This window comes from Mixophyes fleayi, chromosome 5 (assembly GCF_038048845.1).
Source record: "Mixophyes fleayi isolate aMixFle1 chromosome 5, aMixFle1.hap1, whole genome shotgun sequence".
Lineage (NCBI taxonomy): Eukaryota > Metazoa > Chordata > Amphibia > Anura > Limnodynastidae > Mixophyes > Mixophyes fleayi.
The window spans coordinates 14,347,396-14,362,633 of NC_134406.1; the positions used below are offsets into that span (position 1 = coordinate 14,347,396).

At 38.9% G+C, this 15,238-nt stretch overlaps 1 protein-coding gene and 1 pseudogene across 2 annotated transcripts in view; one reads left to right on the forward strand and one right to left on the reverse strand.

The window, feature by feature from the left end:
- ADCY8 (adenylate cyclase 8) overlaps positions 1 to 15,238 on the forward strand; it is a 204,927-nt gene that overhangs the window by 132,212 nt on the left and 57,477 nt on the right. Inside the window, exon 8 of one of the 2 annotated variants that reach the window (XM_075211702.1) lies at positions 9,067 to 9,264. The exons of the other annotated variant lie outside the window; for it this stretch is intronic. Coding sequence (XP_075067803.1) covers positions 9,067 to 9,264 — 198 coding nt within the window. The remainder of the gene's footprint in view (positions 1 to 9,066; positions 9,265 to 15,238) is intronic. 2 annotated transcript variants of the gene reach the window in all.
- On the reverse strand, positions 13,986 to 15,075 carry LOC142157929 (somatostatin receptor type 1-like; annotated as a pseudogene).

The following is a 15,238-nucleotide window of genomic DNA, read 5'->3' on the forward strand; positions in this document are numbered from 1 at the left end:
TCTCTACTTATTAGTATCCAAAATTCCAATGCCTCCACTCCACAGCTCTCACCTCTCACCTTAAGGAAATCGTCTTCCTATGTCAGGAGTTTGCTCTTCCCTCTGAAAATTACAGTACAGGAAATAAAAGAGCCCCTCCATCACCATATGAAGACAATACTTGCCCGTACTCCCGGACTGTCCGGGAGACACAAAGATTCTGGCACTGCTCCCCAAAGTGGGCCTCATAAAGTGAGCGGGGTACCTCAATGAGGTGGTTTTCCGCAAATTGCATCATTTGGCGGAAAGTGACTGAGCGAGGTGCACCACAGGGAACCAATTTGCAGTTCCATGATCCCCCCCCATCCCCCGCACTTGCTACTTGAACTCGCCAGAGGGGACTGTCAAAGATTTGCCCAAAAGTATGCTCAAATCCCCCCCTAGGATCAACAACATTACCTTCGCCCATTTTTTCGTTTTGTCTCTCTCATCAGTAAGTGCTCATTGTAACATTTTGTTGTGCTAGAATTTAAAATTTCAATAAATAAAGACTACTACTAATATGTTACTAGTAAACAATATTAACAGGGTGGCATTGGATTTGGATTACATTGGTTTACATCAGGGGTCAGGGAAATTTTTTACCTTTTACCCCAAAATATATTTAGACACGCCGACGTTACCCCCTTGATTTGAAAGGAAAAAAATTATATATTATTGATTATTGGAATTTAAAATTGTATTGAATCTATTCAAAATTTCTTTGAAAGCTTCAACTTCAAAACTTCAGGTTTTGGAGAAATGATGTTGCTTCATTTTTGATACGAGAGCATCAATATTGGGGCATTTTGTTGCCAGAGCAATTTGGATACAGTCTTCAGCGTCCAATCGATTTCTCTGCTTTGTTTTTATGTTCGTTAAAGTAGAAAATCCTTGTTCGCAAAGGTAGGTTGTTGCAAAAGGCAGCAACTTTTTGACTGCCTCCTCATGTGCAATTTTGAATGTCTTTGCAGCTGTTGACATCCAAAAATATGACAGATCTGCTTTGTTTTCAAATGCAATACGTGCTTCATTATTGTATCGAAGCTCAAGAAGTGCCTCTGCCTACCCTTGAGGCTCTTCTGGTACAACAGCAATTTCACATTTAAAGGGGTCTACAATCCAACTGACAGCATGTGAATTGGCAGCATTACCCCCAGGAATTTAATTTTTACCCCATTTGGGGTAATTTACCCCTCTTCCCTGACCACTGGTTTACATAGACATAAGGTTCAGAAAACAGAAAATATGATAGTGTCCGGCTATGTGAGCGTACTGAGACTTGACTGAGACTAACTTGTAGCCAATCAGAGCATTAGAACCTTCACCTTCCTAGACTAACTTGTAGCCAATCAGAGCATTAGAACCTTCACCTTCCTAGACTAACTTGTAGCCTCATTGAGCGTACTGAGTTGCTGTGTTTACTGTACTGTGCTGTCTCCCATTGTATTGTGATTTTGTTTGTCTCTGTACGGCGCTGCGGATGCCTTGTAGCGCCTTATAAATAAATATTAATAATAATAATAATATGTGGAATAAAAGAATAAAGTGACACAGATATAAAACTTCTAAGAATATATATAATGTCTTATGATGTGTTTATATACTCGTGGTGTCTGCATGCTGCCGTATCTATGGATTTCATACCAGTCTATGTTGTACTAATGTGTGTTTTATCATTATTATTATTTGCTTAGCAACTGAAAAGTATTTGGCGTCATTAATATAAAAATAAGTACATTGAGAGAAAGTAGCTAGTGGTATGAAGGAAAACAAACACAAAATAAATAATAACAAATAATATCCTTTTAGCATAATAAATTACATAAGGACTATGCTGAAAAATGCTTAATAATAACTGCTACTATAGTGCCACCTGGTGTTGAAGAGAAAGTACTGTACAGCAATTAGATTTTATCTGGCTAGTGCGAGCTAGACAATGAAAGCTGGCATCTGATTCGTTGCTAATTTTTGGAAAATATTGCACCAAAAATGCCCAAATTACTTCTTCATTGCTACAATTTGCCTTTATGTACTGGAATCCAACTTCTGTGCTATGAAAGTTTTCCCCAAATTCATAAAGAGGAGAAATTAACCTGTTTTTCACAGGGATTTTTGTGCATTCTCTTTTTTTTTATATAGAGAGATAGGGTTTCTACAGAGCAGGGATCATACTTTCTCTCAGCGATTTGCATAGCTGACACAACTGTCCCAGAAACAGGGCTTTGTCTGCTGTGGGCTTGAATCATTTTTTTTTGAGCTTTCATCATCATCATCATCATCATTTATTTATATAGCGCCACTAATTCCGCAGCGCTGTACAGAGAACTCATTCACATCAGTCCCTGCCCCATTGGAGCTTACAGTCTAAATTCCCTAATATAGACACACTCACACAAAGACAGACAGAGAGGGAGACACTAGGGTCAATTTTTGATTGCAGCCAATTAACCTACCAGTATGTTTTTGGAGTGTGGGAGGAAACCGGAGCACCCGGAGGAAACCCACGCAAACACAGGGAGAACATACAAACTCCACACAGATAAGGCCATGGTTGGGAATCGAACTCATGACCCCAGTGCTGTGAGGCAGACGTGCTAACCACTAGGCCACTGTGCTGACCAGCTTTGTAACTTATTATTTCACCAATCAGAGCATTAGAACATTAGAACCTTCACCTTGCTCAAATAACTTATAGCCAATGAGAGCATTAAAACATAAGAACCTTCAGCTTCGTAGACTAACTCGTAACCAATCAGAGCATTAGAACATTAGAACCTTCACCTTCCTAGACTAACTTGTAGCCAATCAGAGCATTAGAACCTTCACCTTCCTAGACTAACTTGTAGCCAATCAGAGCATTAGAACCTTCACCTTCCTAGACTAACTTGTAGCCAATCAGAGCATTAGAACCTTCACCTTCCTAGACTAACTTGTAGCTAATCAGAGCATTAGAACCTTCACCTTCCTAGACTAACTTGTAGCTAATCAGAACATTAGAACATTCACCTGACTAGACTAATTTGTAGCCAATCAGAGCATTAGAAAATTGATCACACAAAGGTTAACTAACCAACTGAAGTAGAAACAGCAACAAAACATATCTGTAACATTGAGAACAAGTATTCTTATGTAGCCCTCAGAGGTCTCTTAATTCTCCCAGGAGAGCCCCATTTTTTGAGACTGAAAGTTCCTAACTTAGAATAATTGTCTTCCTAGAAATCAGACTCTATATGTATTGAGATTAACAAGTGATATTATGATCCTGTACCTTTCTTAGTACATGTAGCACCCAAAAAAATAATAATTTTTAACAGATATAGCCTGAGAAAACACAATGTTGCATAGGCTTTATTCTAAATTATTTTACCTGTATGTAAAAAAAAAAACATTTTCAAAATACCTGTCTCACGTGACAGTTGTAGGACTATAATTCTATAATTTTAGGTGAAGTTCCCTATGTTGAAATAAAACATAGAGTTTTTCTTACCTTGAGTGTGGGGTTCTCCCCATAAATTAGCAAATCCGCCAGGAAGGGAGGAAGGAGAACGTTCCCTTTAAATAAACTTTTTTTTAAGGTAAAAGCAAAATGTTTTAACCACTACAAGGCATAAAATCCTGGTAGAAAATGACAGACCTATATATATGGTCAGTTCTACAGCGTTTCCAAATGTTTTCACAATATACGACTGCCATGGAAACTGCAGGAACGATTTGACAAACTATTAAACCAGGGACTGAGCTCAAAATGCTCCGAGGTGTTCAGGCTCGAGCATCCCAGAGACAGTAGACCCACTGTGCGGTTGTTGCATTTACAATCCCAGCAGGAAGAGAGTGGCCAGGAGTGAATTCTTCCCGACTTTACTCTGATAATGTGAAAAAGTCTAAATAAAGTGACCTTTATGTAGGACTTTGAATGTCAGAGCCACAGGAAAATTTTGTGCGGCACCAAATAACGTAGCACCAGTCTCCCGTCCCACCCGTAAACCTTCGACTAATTGCACATTAACAAACACTATCAATTCTATGTAGCACGTTGCAAATTACTTTTTTGGTGCTATGTAATGTTTATAGCACTAGGTAAAATGCACTCAGAGTTATTACAAAGTTGTATGTTGTTTTGGTGTTTTGGGAATAGTCACAAGAATAAATTTAATGACAGTAAGGATTATACGACTTAAAGTGGACCTCCAGGGCTTGAGTCATCAATGCACGCAAAACGAACGTATTGTGCGTTTTCTTTTTAAACGCCAATTTATCGGGTATACGCACGTCCGTATACAGCAAGGAGCAGATGTGAAGATACGTCTGTTGATGAATACGGGTCTAGGTGCGCTCTGCTCTAACAGACATTATGCTGCAGGGTACGTCTAATACATATGTGGAAAAAGTCACAAATTAACGTACAGAAAAAAAAACTATTCAGCTAATGTCACCTGTTAATAATATAGTCATTAATGACAAAACATTAAAAAGTAAAAAAACGTTTTCGCTTTTCCCCCGTAAAATACATGTTATTAACGTCTACTGTACATGAAATACATTTTTACAGTTGCTCCTGATAGTAAACATCATCATCATCATCATTTATTTATATAGCGCCACTAATTCAACAGCGCTGTACAGAGAACTCACTCACATCAGTCCCTGCCACATTGGAGCTTACAATCTAAATCCCCCTAACACACACACACACACAGACCGAGAGAGACTAAGGGCAATTTAATAGCAGCCAATTAACCTATCAGTATGGCCTATGGTTATTTTCTGGGCATGCGCAAAGTCCAGATATTTTCGTTGACATCATGCACCGATTGATTTTACAGAAATATGGATTAGGTCCACAAATTCGTCTAGCTTTGCATCCGAGTGGAAAAATTACATTTCACTTTGAGGGATGGGTTTATTTCGAAGGAGAGGCCAAGGATAAAGAACGGGTCTTTAGGGAGTGGTTATTAATTTTCTGCGCTTGTTCAAAAGTGGTGTGAACCCGGCCTATTCACTTTGTACATTGGTAGACCTAGAATAATTAGACTTATATTGAAGACGACGCCGAAGATCTCCGAAGCCAGCAGCATAATGACAGGAAGGCTTTCTGACTGGAGAACTGACCGCCTCTGCTGCATGACGTCATCGCGACGCGTGCCAAGCAAAATTTAAAGCGGCTATGTTCGGTTAAGTGTTATACCACTTAACCTTAGGGGACCCCACATTGCCGCTTTAAATTTTGCTTGACACACGTCGCGATGACGTCAGGCAGCAGAGGCGGTCAGTTCTGCAGTCGGAAAGCCTTCCTGTCCTTATGCTGCTGTCTTCGGGGATCTTCAGCGTCGTCTACAAGGTAAGTCTAATTATTTTCAAGTCGATTTTCTATTCTTTCGGGTTTTTTTTGGAGGAATGACAGGTATCGGAATTACCAGCATAGTTTTATCGTACCCCACCCCTACCAAGGACCAGAAAGTACACACGCACATTTAAAGTTCTTTGGTGGCAAATTAGGCATACGTGAGCAAAAAAAAGAAGCATTGTGCATCTATGCAGGTTCATAAAGGCCTCTAATGATATTTATGAAAACTCGTGTACAGGAAATAGATTCTCTATTTCTGTCATGCGCAGAGACCACTTAAAATTGTTAGGTTTGTTCCACTAGGATCAGAGCACCTATTGTGATCGCTCTTTAGAACTCTGTATGAAGGGAGATGAAGGAGCAGAAGTGGGTGTGGCTACAATAACCTGTACCCAATCAGCATTAGGATGTAGAGGATTTCAGCTCAGCCGAGCCTGCATGTTCATGTGTAGGCACATTTAGGCAGATATAAGCATCTAACAACAGCACGGTGTAAAGGTCTGAGGCTGTCAAACTTCTCAGGGAAGAAAGTAAACAAGTGCTACAAGCTGTAACAAAAAAATTTGACAATAAAGCACAAAGGAGCTGAGGGCCACAAGTGAAAATATGGAGGGTCACATGCGGCCCTGGACCACCTGTTATTTAGTTTAGAAAACAAGTGCAAACACCTGATATGTTGCTATGCATTACCTGTTCTTGTGCACCAGTTCTCATAAATGTCTGTATGTACTCCAATGATACTGGAATTATTACTACTTTGAAAGAAAAATAAAACAGTCAGTATCATACGGAAAACTTTCACCTAAATATTAGTTTTGTATATTAGTTTTATTAATTTATTAACTCTTATTAACAGAGTTTAAAAGGTAAATCTGAAAGCAAAACACTGTTATGTTTCTTAAAAAATAAGGATGTTTTGATAGTAGCCTTTTAAATGTATCTCTTTAAGAAGATCATTTTATGGCAAATTGTGTCGGCCACCCACATATTTTTCAGTTTAGCTCAATGTAGTGTAAATCACTTATTACTGTGGAAAGAAAACTCTCTTTCTACAAGGCTTTCAACTGCTGCAGGGGAAAATGTGCATTTTCTGAGCATAATGCCCAATAATGTCTATTTTTCATCCAATTTCCCTGCAAAAAGAAGCTTTTGAAGAGGTTAATTGATGACTTTCTGTTGCAATGACTTTTTGGTGGTCATGTAATTTACTGCTGCAATTAGATCAATTCAATGACTTTACTCAGTACAATGGATATAGTTGAATAAGAAATCTTGTCCTCATTGGTAACATTATATCACTTAACAAAAGATGAGTTTGTTAAATTGACATATTAAATTTATAACATATATGTCACTGAGCACTGGGATTTACCGACTGTGTTTCCTATGAATATAATTCAGAAGGGATTAGAGTATGGAGGGACAAATCCACAGAATAACAATGAACAAAACCAACTTGAGTTTAAATTATTTACTCAACCCATTGTGCCTTGGAAATGTTGTTGGTGTTACAACTCAACAACGCAATTGGGGGATGTCAATTTAGTGGAGTAAAATAATTTAAAGCGGGTATAGTCCTCCTGTTGATACTTTATAGTTCCACAAGATCTGGATTTTTTTTTAATATAATAATGATGTTTAAAACTAGCCATGCAGCAAATCCATATTTTAGGATTTATTCAAATATTCCTGACAAATACGAAACTGAAAACAAAACTTAATTTGCATATTTAAATTATGCTAAAAATGCATCTGACCTTTTAGGTTCTAGAAGTGATAACTATATCCTTTATTTGGTTGACAAAACCTCTAGGTCGAAACTGTGAAATATATTATGAATTTGGTGCATCCATACTTAATACCCACTAATGGTCATTCAAGTGCAAGGGGCAGGTCCTGCTGATTCGATTGTCTCTGAAGGGACAAGCTGGGCGGAACAGAAAGTTTCTTGCTGAATACGGGCTAAATACCTGCATTCAAAAATGAGATTGCACCTTGCAAGCCTATGGGTCCGATCCCTGCCTAGCCAATTTTTCTTCTCCCAATGCTTGAGGTGGACAACTTGGCGCATTTGTACAAAATGCAAAGAGCTGCATGCTTTGTACTTTATAAATGAACTTTACTGTCTGAGTGAAGATGATACAATATATATATATATATATATATATATATATATATATATATATATATGTATGTATATATATATATATATTTTACTAAATAATGATTCTTTATGTGGTCGGTAGAATTATTGCTTCACACCATGGAATTGGATAAGATTATCCACTAAATTTCTGAACTCCTAAAATCAGTCCTTCCAGAATTCTGCAAGGCTGTCTATTTGTGGGCCAGCGGGCCAGTTGCAGCCCGTCAAGGCTTTTTAGTGGCCATACCTGCTGTCTTTCATAGACCAATGTTTGAAGTGGGCTTGTATACGGTGGTATGTCATACCGCCACTTCCCCTTCTGTCTTCACTGTAACACTATCAAATTCCATTGACGTATTTATTCCATACCGCCACTTCTAAATGCCCACTTCGACCACTGCCATAGACCATATGACATAGTTGTGTTTTTTATAGTATTTGGCCTGCAAGCACATAGTAATAACATATATGCACTGACCTGAGTTCTGATAATTATTCTTTTTAAGTTGTGTTTGACTAGGGGGTTCTGAGCACTTTATTGCAGTCAGTCTTAGTCTCCTGTTTTGAAGACGGCGGGAACAGAAACACATGTAGAGGTCAGATAACGGAATTCATAGGAGTACAGAGTATTTCAGGAGATTAGTGTGTTGATTGTGTAGGAGGCAGGGACTTGTCCATTTGTGTGATTATGTCAGTGAGGGCTGCACGTGATAGGTACAGTCTCATGCTGTGAGGTGGGAAGCCAGAAGTCACTGAGTGTTGGATAATAAAAGGAGCAGGGTCCTCCAACAGCACAGAGAGTAGGGATGTGAGGCTCTTGCAACACTGGTGCAGGAAGATTGGTGTCAAACACACCTCTATATATAACACAGATCATAGATACCTTTTGTTAAATATATTCTCTACCGTGCATGGGAAAAGGGGCAAACATTATTACAGTATAGGTTTAAAATCACAGTAAATACATACATAAAAGAAGCATAAAAATTATTAATAAGAAAAAAAATAAGTTCCACTGCATCTGTCATGAAAGCATGATAACCTACCAGGGTTTATTTAATAACATGGTACAAAGGGTAATGACGCTCTTTAGCTTATACAGCCAATCAGATACAAGCTTGTAGTAATAACAGTCTAAATAAAGCTAACCTCTGGCCGGTTGCAATGAGTTACAGCACTTTTCCTTTACCTGCACCATATTATTAAAATGTATTCATTGCCTCTGTACGACGGAGGCAGCCATTCTGCATGTTGAACCAATACTCTGCCTATCAATTAACTAGGAAGCGGTGACGTCACAATGATGTCACTAGTGAATAGATATGCTGCTTTCTCATGAGTATTCGTTCAATTCCCCAGCATAGCTGTCTCCCCTTTGTGTAGGCGATGGGTACACATTAAATAAGACCTATTGTGCTTTCTGGGATTGGTTTATTTTATAAATTGCATGGAATGCTGTTTTGACTTGCAATGCAAAAATATGTAAAATATTGCATTTTTTTTTTAACATCAGGGGACTAGCAGGTTTTATTTTTTTGCATGTGCTTTCCCCTAGACTCTGGCTGCTCTAACAAGAAATTCAATAAATCTGCTTCCAAACCATCTTGCACAAGCTTTGCATGTCCAGTCTGGGCCTGAGGAGATTAACAAGCGAATAGAACACACCATCAACTTACGGAGTGGCGATAAATTGAGAAGAGAGCATATCAAGCCTTTCTCACTGATGTTTAAAGACTCCAACCTGGAGCATAAGGTAGCTGGGTCTCAATAGCAAAACATATCATTTATGTAATTGGGTCTTTACTTTTTTTAATTAAATTGTCAAGCGTTGAAAAGATCCATGCTGTTTTGTAAAATATTAATCCATGCTGTTTTGTAAAATATCCACCCCCTTCCCAACAGTCTGTTGTCCTCATGCTTCAAGTTATTGTCTGAAGCATTGGGATTGTCATAGAAGTATAAAGACAATTCATTTACTCTGTCAAGTTTCTAATGAGTAATGGGTCGCAGCCTCTGACATATCTCTGAAAACCTGCCAAAATTTCCCAAAGCCTAATTCTGGCATCCCGTCATCATAGGTTACTGCATATTCAAAATAGGTTTTGGACATTTAAGGTTTCTGTAGGGTACAAATTAAAAACAAAAATCAATTCGGACTCTTCAATAAACATAAAAATACAATAAAATTTGTACTTGTAAACATTTGACATTTTAAAACTCCTTCAGTGATTCCTTTTACTTTCTCCCCTTATTGGCTTCACCCATTTTGGCTCTACGGACAACTCGAGAGTTTGAATGATCCAATTCCATCTTTGAAGCTAAGGTTTAGTCTGGAATGTTTAGTAGACTCTAGATAAGATGATGTGTATCTGTGGAATATTCTCTGTCGCTAATAGACCTTCATTTTTGTAAGTACTGTGTTTTTATGTATATAAAAATGTTGTCATTGACTTGCACAGGTATGTTTTATTTAGTAGGGGTTTCCATTTTTCTATATCAATAGTACAATAAGCATGAGGATATGAGAGTGCATGGGGGATTGGGGGTATGATATATGCTGGTCACGCATGGGCATGTTTGGGTATTTGACCTACTCTTCGAACAACATTATTTTTGCCCAATTTGGGTGCACTGCCTATGTGTCAGATTGTACAGATCCAGTCATTTGGTAGACAGTCTGAATATCCATATCTAAAAGGTGATTGCATACATATGCAGATTCCGTATACCGGCCAAGCAAACTTACCATCATGTCAGATAACAAATCAGATTTTTATTCGCCAAGTAGGTTGTTTGGCCTCACACTCAAAACTGTGGTGGGCAATTTGATTGTAAACAATCAAACTGAAGCAGGAAAAGAATTAGGTTACTATTCACCCATTCTAACTGTTAGTTTTCCTAAAAATGAGCAAATTATCAGACATGAACATTCTACGTGTGACCAGCTTTCAAAAGTAGCCTCCATTTTCTGAACCCCTAACAGATTATTTTTTGGGCGGTTTTCTTTACTTAAATGCCAGTAGGTCAACATGTAAATTATGTTTTAACAATTCCTGCAACTTAAATGAGTTAAGTTCAACGATAGCTTTTCCTTGAAATCGGTCATACAGATGTTGTTTTGCGGTAATTGTTTACGTGGATGCTGTCTCTATGACATTCTAGATCCCCATGTATCATACAAAGGCTACGGAATTTGCTGGCGCTTTATAAATAAATGTTGATGATGAGGAATGCTCTGCTCTGCAGCTCAAACTTTTCTGAGTGAATACATGAACGGAGGAAAACACATATTTGTTACATTGTCTGGGCGTTATTATTACCTTTTATTCTTCTGTTCCAGGAATTCTGTGTTTAATGTTTTTTTCTGTATATTAAAATTATTGGGATCAGAATTAAGAATTAGTTTTGGCATAGCCTTTTTGCTAAATTGTGCTATGGAGTACTATAGCTTAATAGATAACTCTACAGTTTAGATGTTACACTGTCTCTTTCTGTCACTATGCAATATATAACAATCTATGTGTGCATGTATGAGTGATTGTTTGTGTGCTTTCTAGCAAGGAACATTGTTGACATCATTTTGGGCATACAGATTGAATAAAATGTTGTGCTTGAGCAACAAAGTACACTGAGCAGAGCCAGATTGTGGGCGGGGAAGGGTGACTGAGTGGACCAAAATCAATATTTTAGGAGAACAATAAGGAGGCGCTTCTAAAGTGATACTGGATAAGATATTATATAATTTCCTCCAAAATAAGTCAGAATCTAATAAACCCAATAAATAAAAAACTCAGACTTAACTTAAAAAAGACAGAGTACAGCCCCGACATGTCCGCTTCGCGACTGCTATATTTATCGATTGAACGGAATCCTTGGACTTGGTATTGACGTCAGTAATGTGCGTGACAGTGAAATCTCCGGAACTGAAGCGGCAATACTATCACTCGCCGCATTTCCGATTTAATTAGAATGTAGAATTAGAATTTGGAATGCAATAACCCTATTCCTATTCATATCTCTATCCCTAACCCTATCCCTAACCCTAACCTTTAAATTAGATTTGAAATGCGGTTAGTAATGGTATTGCCACTTCAATTTCGTAAACGCGCGACGCATATTAGTGACGTCAATACCAAGTCCCGGCATTTCCTTCAATCTGATTTTTTTATTTATCAGTTTTATTAGATTGGGGCTTATTTTGTAGGGATTTACGTTGTCGGTGATACGAGTCCCGGGAATGTGACTACCACCATGCGTAGTGTATCACTTTGCGTGTGCTCAGAAAGTGGGTGCACCCATATTCTGTCACTAACACCCACCTGCACCTGGAGAGGCGGGAGGTGAGGGTTTGCATACATCCATATTGTGATCTTTGTATATTATTGACCTGCATCCTCCAGCCTAGACAGATGGAACAGATGGTGTTCAGGGGCCGACAAATATCTCCCGGCATGAGATAACTTTTGCCAATGCCTTACCAAATCCAAAGCGTTCTCTTGCTTGCCTTGGGAATTTCAGCACCTTGGACAGCTGTGGCCTCAGAAAGATTGATCCTTGCTATAGGAAGACACAGAATAAAGCTGGGTACACACTACAAGTTTTTCACGCAAGTATCGGGCCGATTAGACGATAAACGACCGCTAGGTACAATATTGCATTAGTGTGTACGCTCCCACGATCATGTTATTATCATTTATTGTATCGCTTGATTTAATAACCCGAGTAAAAATCTCTATAAATGATGAAACAATGTCGAGCAAATTCTGCAGTATGTACACACTCACGCCCAGCAGTGTAGGCAGATCTCCATAGAATTTCCAGAGTCATGATCTTTTCAGCCGATGGTTATGACAGATGAAGAGCACAGATATGAAGGTGAATCGTGTAAAACGTGTATAGTGTGTACACATGGATCGGCTGCTGAACGGGACTTTCAGTCGGTGGTAAAATCGTTAAAGATATCGCACCTGGAGAAATTTTCTGTAGTGTGGTATAAAAGGTGTTGATGACGTTTTATAAGAATAACAATTGTGGAGGAGCAAACCGTTATTTCAGACCAGATTGACTATCATTTATTTAGCTCACACAGTTTCAAAAATTAATACAAATGAGACAAAAAAAACACCAATTTAATTGTGCAAAATATGGATTTTAGTACAGGGACGACGAAAGGAGAGCGGTCCTGCCTGAAGTCCCTGGCCTGCCCGTGTAGTAGGAGGAGCCAACAACGTGGTGTGACCTTGCCTCTTTCTGTGGCTATAGAAGAGGCCCCAAGAAGTTGTTGTACCGGGGCCAGATATTCCTCTTGACAGCCCAGCATGGCTAAGGCCTAGAGAGGTGGGCGGTCAAGCGAAGAATAAGTACAGGAAGTTATGCTCACATAATTGTGACATAATTAGTCTTGGACATCCCCAGATACACGTTGCGCACAACTCATATACAAATGTTTATGGTTGTTTGCATAAGAGATGAGAAGGGCACCTACTTGACACTGCTTGAAAAATGTGAATGCATTTGTCATGTGGTAGTTAAAAACCGGTTTGGGGAGGTCAATAGAGGACACTACATTGACCTCATTGTTTTCAACTTGCATTGAATGCAAAAAATGGAAAAGGCAACATCCAAAAAAACGTGCTGTTCCCAACTGCAAGTACAAATGTAAGTGGATATGGTGACTTTGGAAACAAATGGATTTCATTGTCACCCCCATTTACTTGCATTGTATTATTATTATTATTATTATTATTATTATTATTATTATTTTTAAAAAGCAAACATGTTAATCAGGAAAAATCCGAGTTTTACATATCCAAAGTTGAGACACGTTTTGAAGTGAAATTGTCAATCTTCCTTGGATGAGAAAACTAGGCAAAATACTATTTTCTCATGATTGGATCTAGCAAGACTTGGTCCCAACCAGCCCAGTCTTCTGATATTATGGGGATTGTAGTACTGTTCAAGTCTCTCTCCATAATGCTAAATCAGAAGGCCATACACAGCTCACATGAAATTTTCAACCAATCAGTGAACAGTAAGTGGACTTCTCAGAAAGAGACACCCGTTGTCACTGGTGGACAGATATTTGGATCTATTTATCAAGGTCCACCAGATGGTGTCTAGCTGCTTTTTATGATATTTGTCTTAATGAGACAGTGCCAGTGAAAAAGATATTTCTCACCAGAGATAACTTTCACCACTGCCTTGAAAGTGTTCCCTAGCTTGTATTAGGCATTTGGACTGTTGCTAGATTGATAGTCCTTTTGATGTAAGAAGACAGAGAATAAGTAAGAGGTCTCATTGACATTTTATAAGAATAACAAATATGGGGGAAGAAACCCATTTCAGACTAAACTGATTGTCATTATTTATTTAGCACATACAATTTCATCTTAAATACAAATTAGTCACACAATCAGAAGACTTGTAGCTTGTGTGACTGGCAGCAGATGTTTAACAAGGCATCTTCGGGGTCTGCTATAAGGTAGTTTTCCTTGTACTTGTCCATTGTTTGTCCGACTGAAGGGACTTGTGTTGTAAACCCAATGTGTGATTATCTCACACCTTACTCTTCACAGCAGTGGTATATTAATCCACTGACTCATCAGTACCTTTTTCAAGCCAATGAAAGAAAACAATCTTCTGAAAGGACCTCTTAGAATGTATTTGTGAAGGAACCATAGAGGATGAGGTTGGCGCAGCTGTTGGCATAACTCAATACAATGGAGACACGGTGGATAGTGTAGTCCAAGTGGGGTAGACACAGATTAAATAGCTGGACAATGTGGGAAGGCATCTAGTAGATGACTAGGACTGTGACCACCATAAGAACTGTTCGAGTTATCTTCTTCCTCCGTTGTCATACTGCCTTCAAAGCCACAGCTCACATTTTTAGAATGATTTGGATGTAACGTAGGCAGGTGGGTCTCCTGTATCTGGCCTCCTAAATCGGGTGAGCTACAACCATATACCTGTCCACACTGAACACAAGCAAGCAAAACATTCTTGTAAACATAGTAATGACTTTAACACTGAGGACAGTGTGGCACATTCCTGAGCCAGAGGGCCACACATCTGCAGGGTCACCGAGGCAGCCAAGCAGGGAATACTAAAAGTAATAACTCATCAGCGATGATCAATTAAATGTTGGTGGTCATTTTCCTTGTGGCATATCTCAATGACTAAGATCACCTTGGAGTTCCCTATCAGTCTAATGAGGCACACACACACACAATGTCATAGATGAACTGGATCACGCTCAAGCTCACATCCCTCTTGGTCTACTTGGGGGTATTGGTGCTGCTATCGTTTGTACTGCTGCTGCTGACCAGATTGAAGGGGTACAGAGTCTCGGTCATGGACTGGTTCCATGTGCTCAGCAGGACCATGGCCAGCATCAGTACCAGGAGATCAGGGTATGTTGTCATTGTAAGTGTCAGATAGAAATGCAGATGAGAAGTTGCTATAGCAGTGATCCTCAGCTTAAAATGGAACCTAAAACGAGTGTGTGAAGGATGGTGAGAGTAGGGAGAGGGGAATGTGATAGATGATGCAGAGCAGGTATAGAGTATCCTGTAGAATTGTTAACACCATCCATAGATGGCATTAATGTTTCAAGAGGAAAAAAATCAAAGCAGCGTAAAGTTATCCTTTTCAACGATTGGTAAATTTGCATTTTTTTGCCAGCCCCATAGAACTCTGGAATGCTGGAGAAAACAGTGATTACTCCA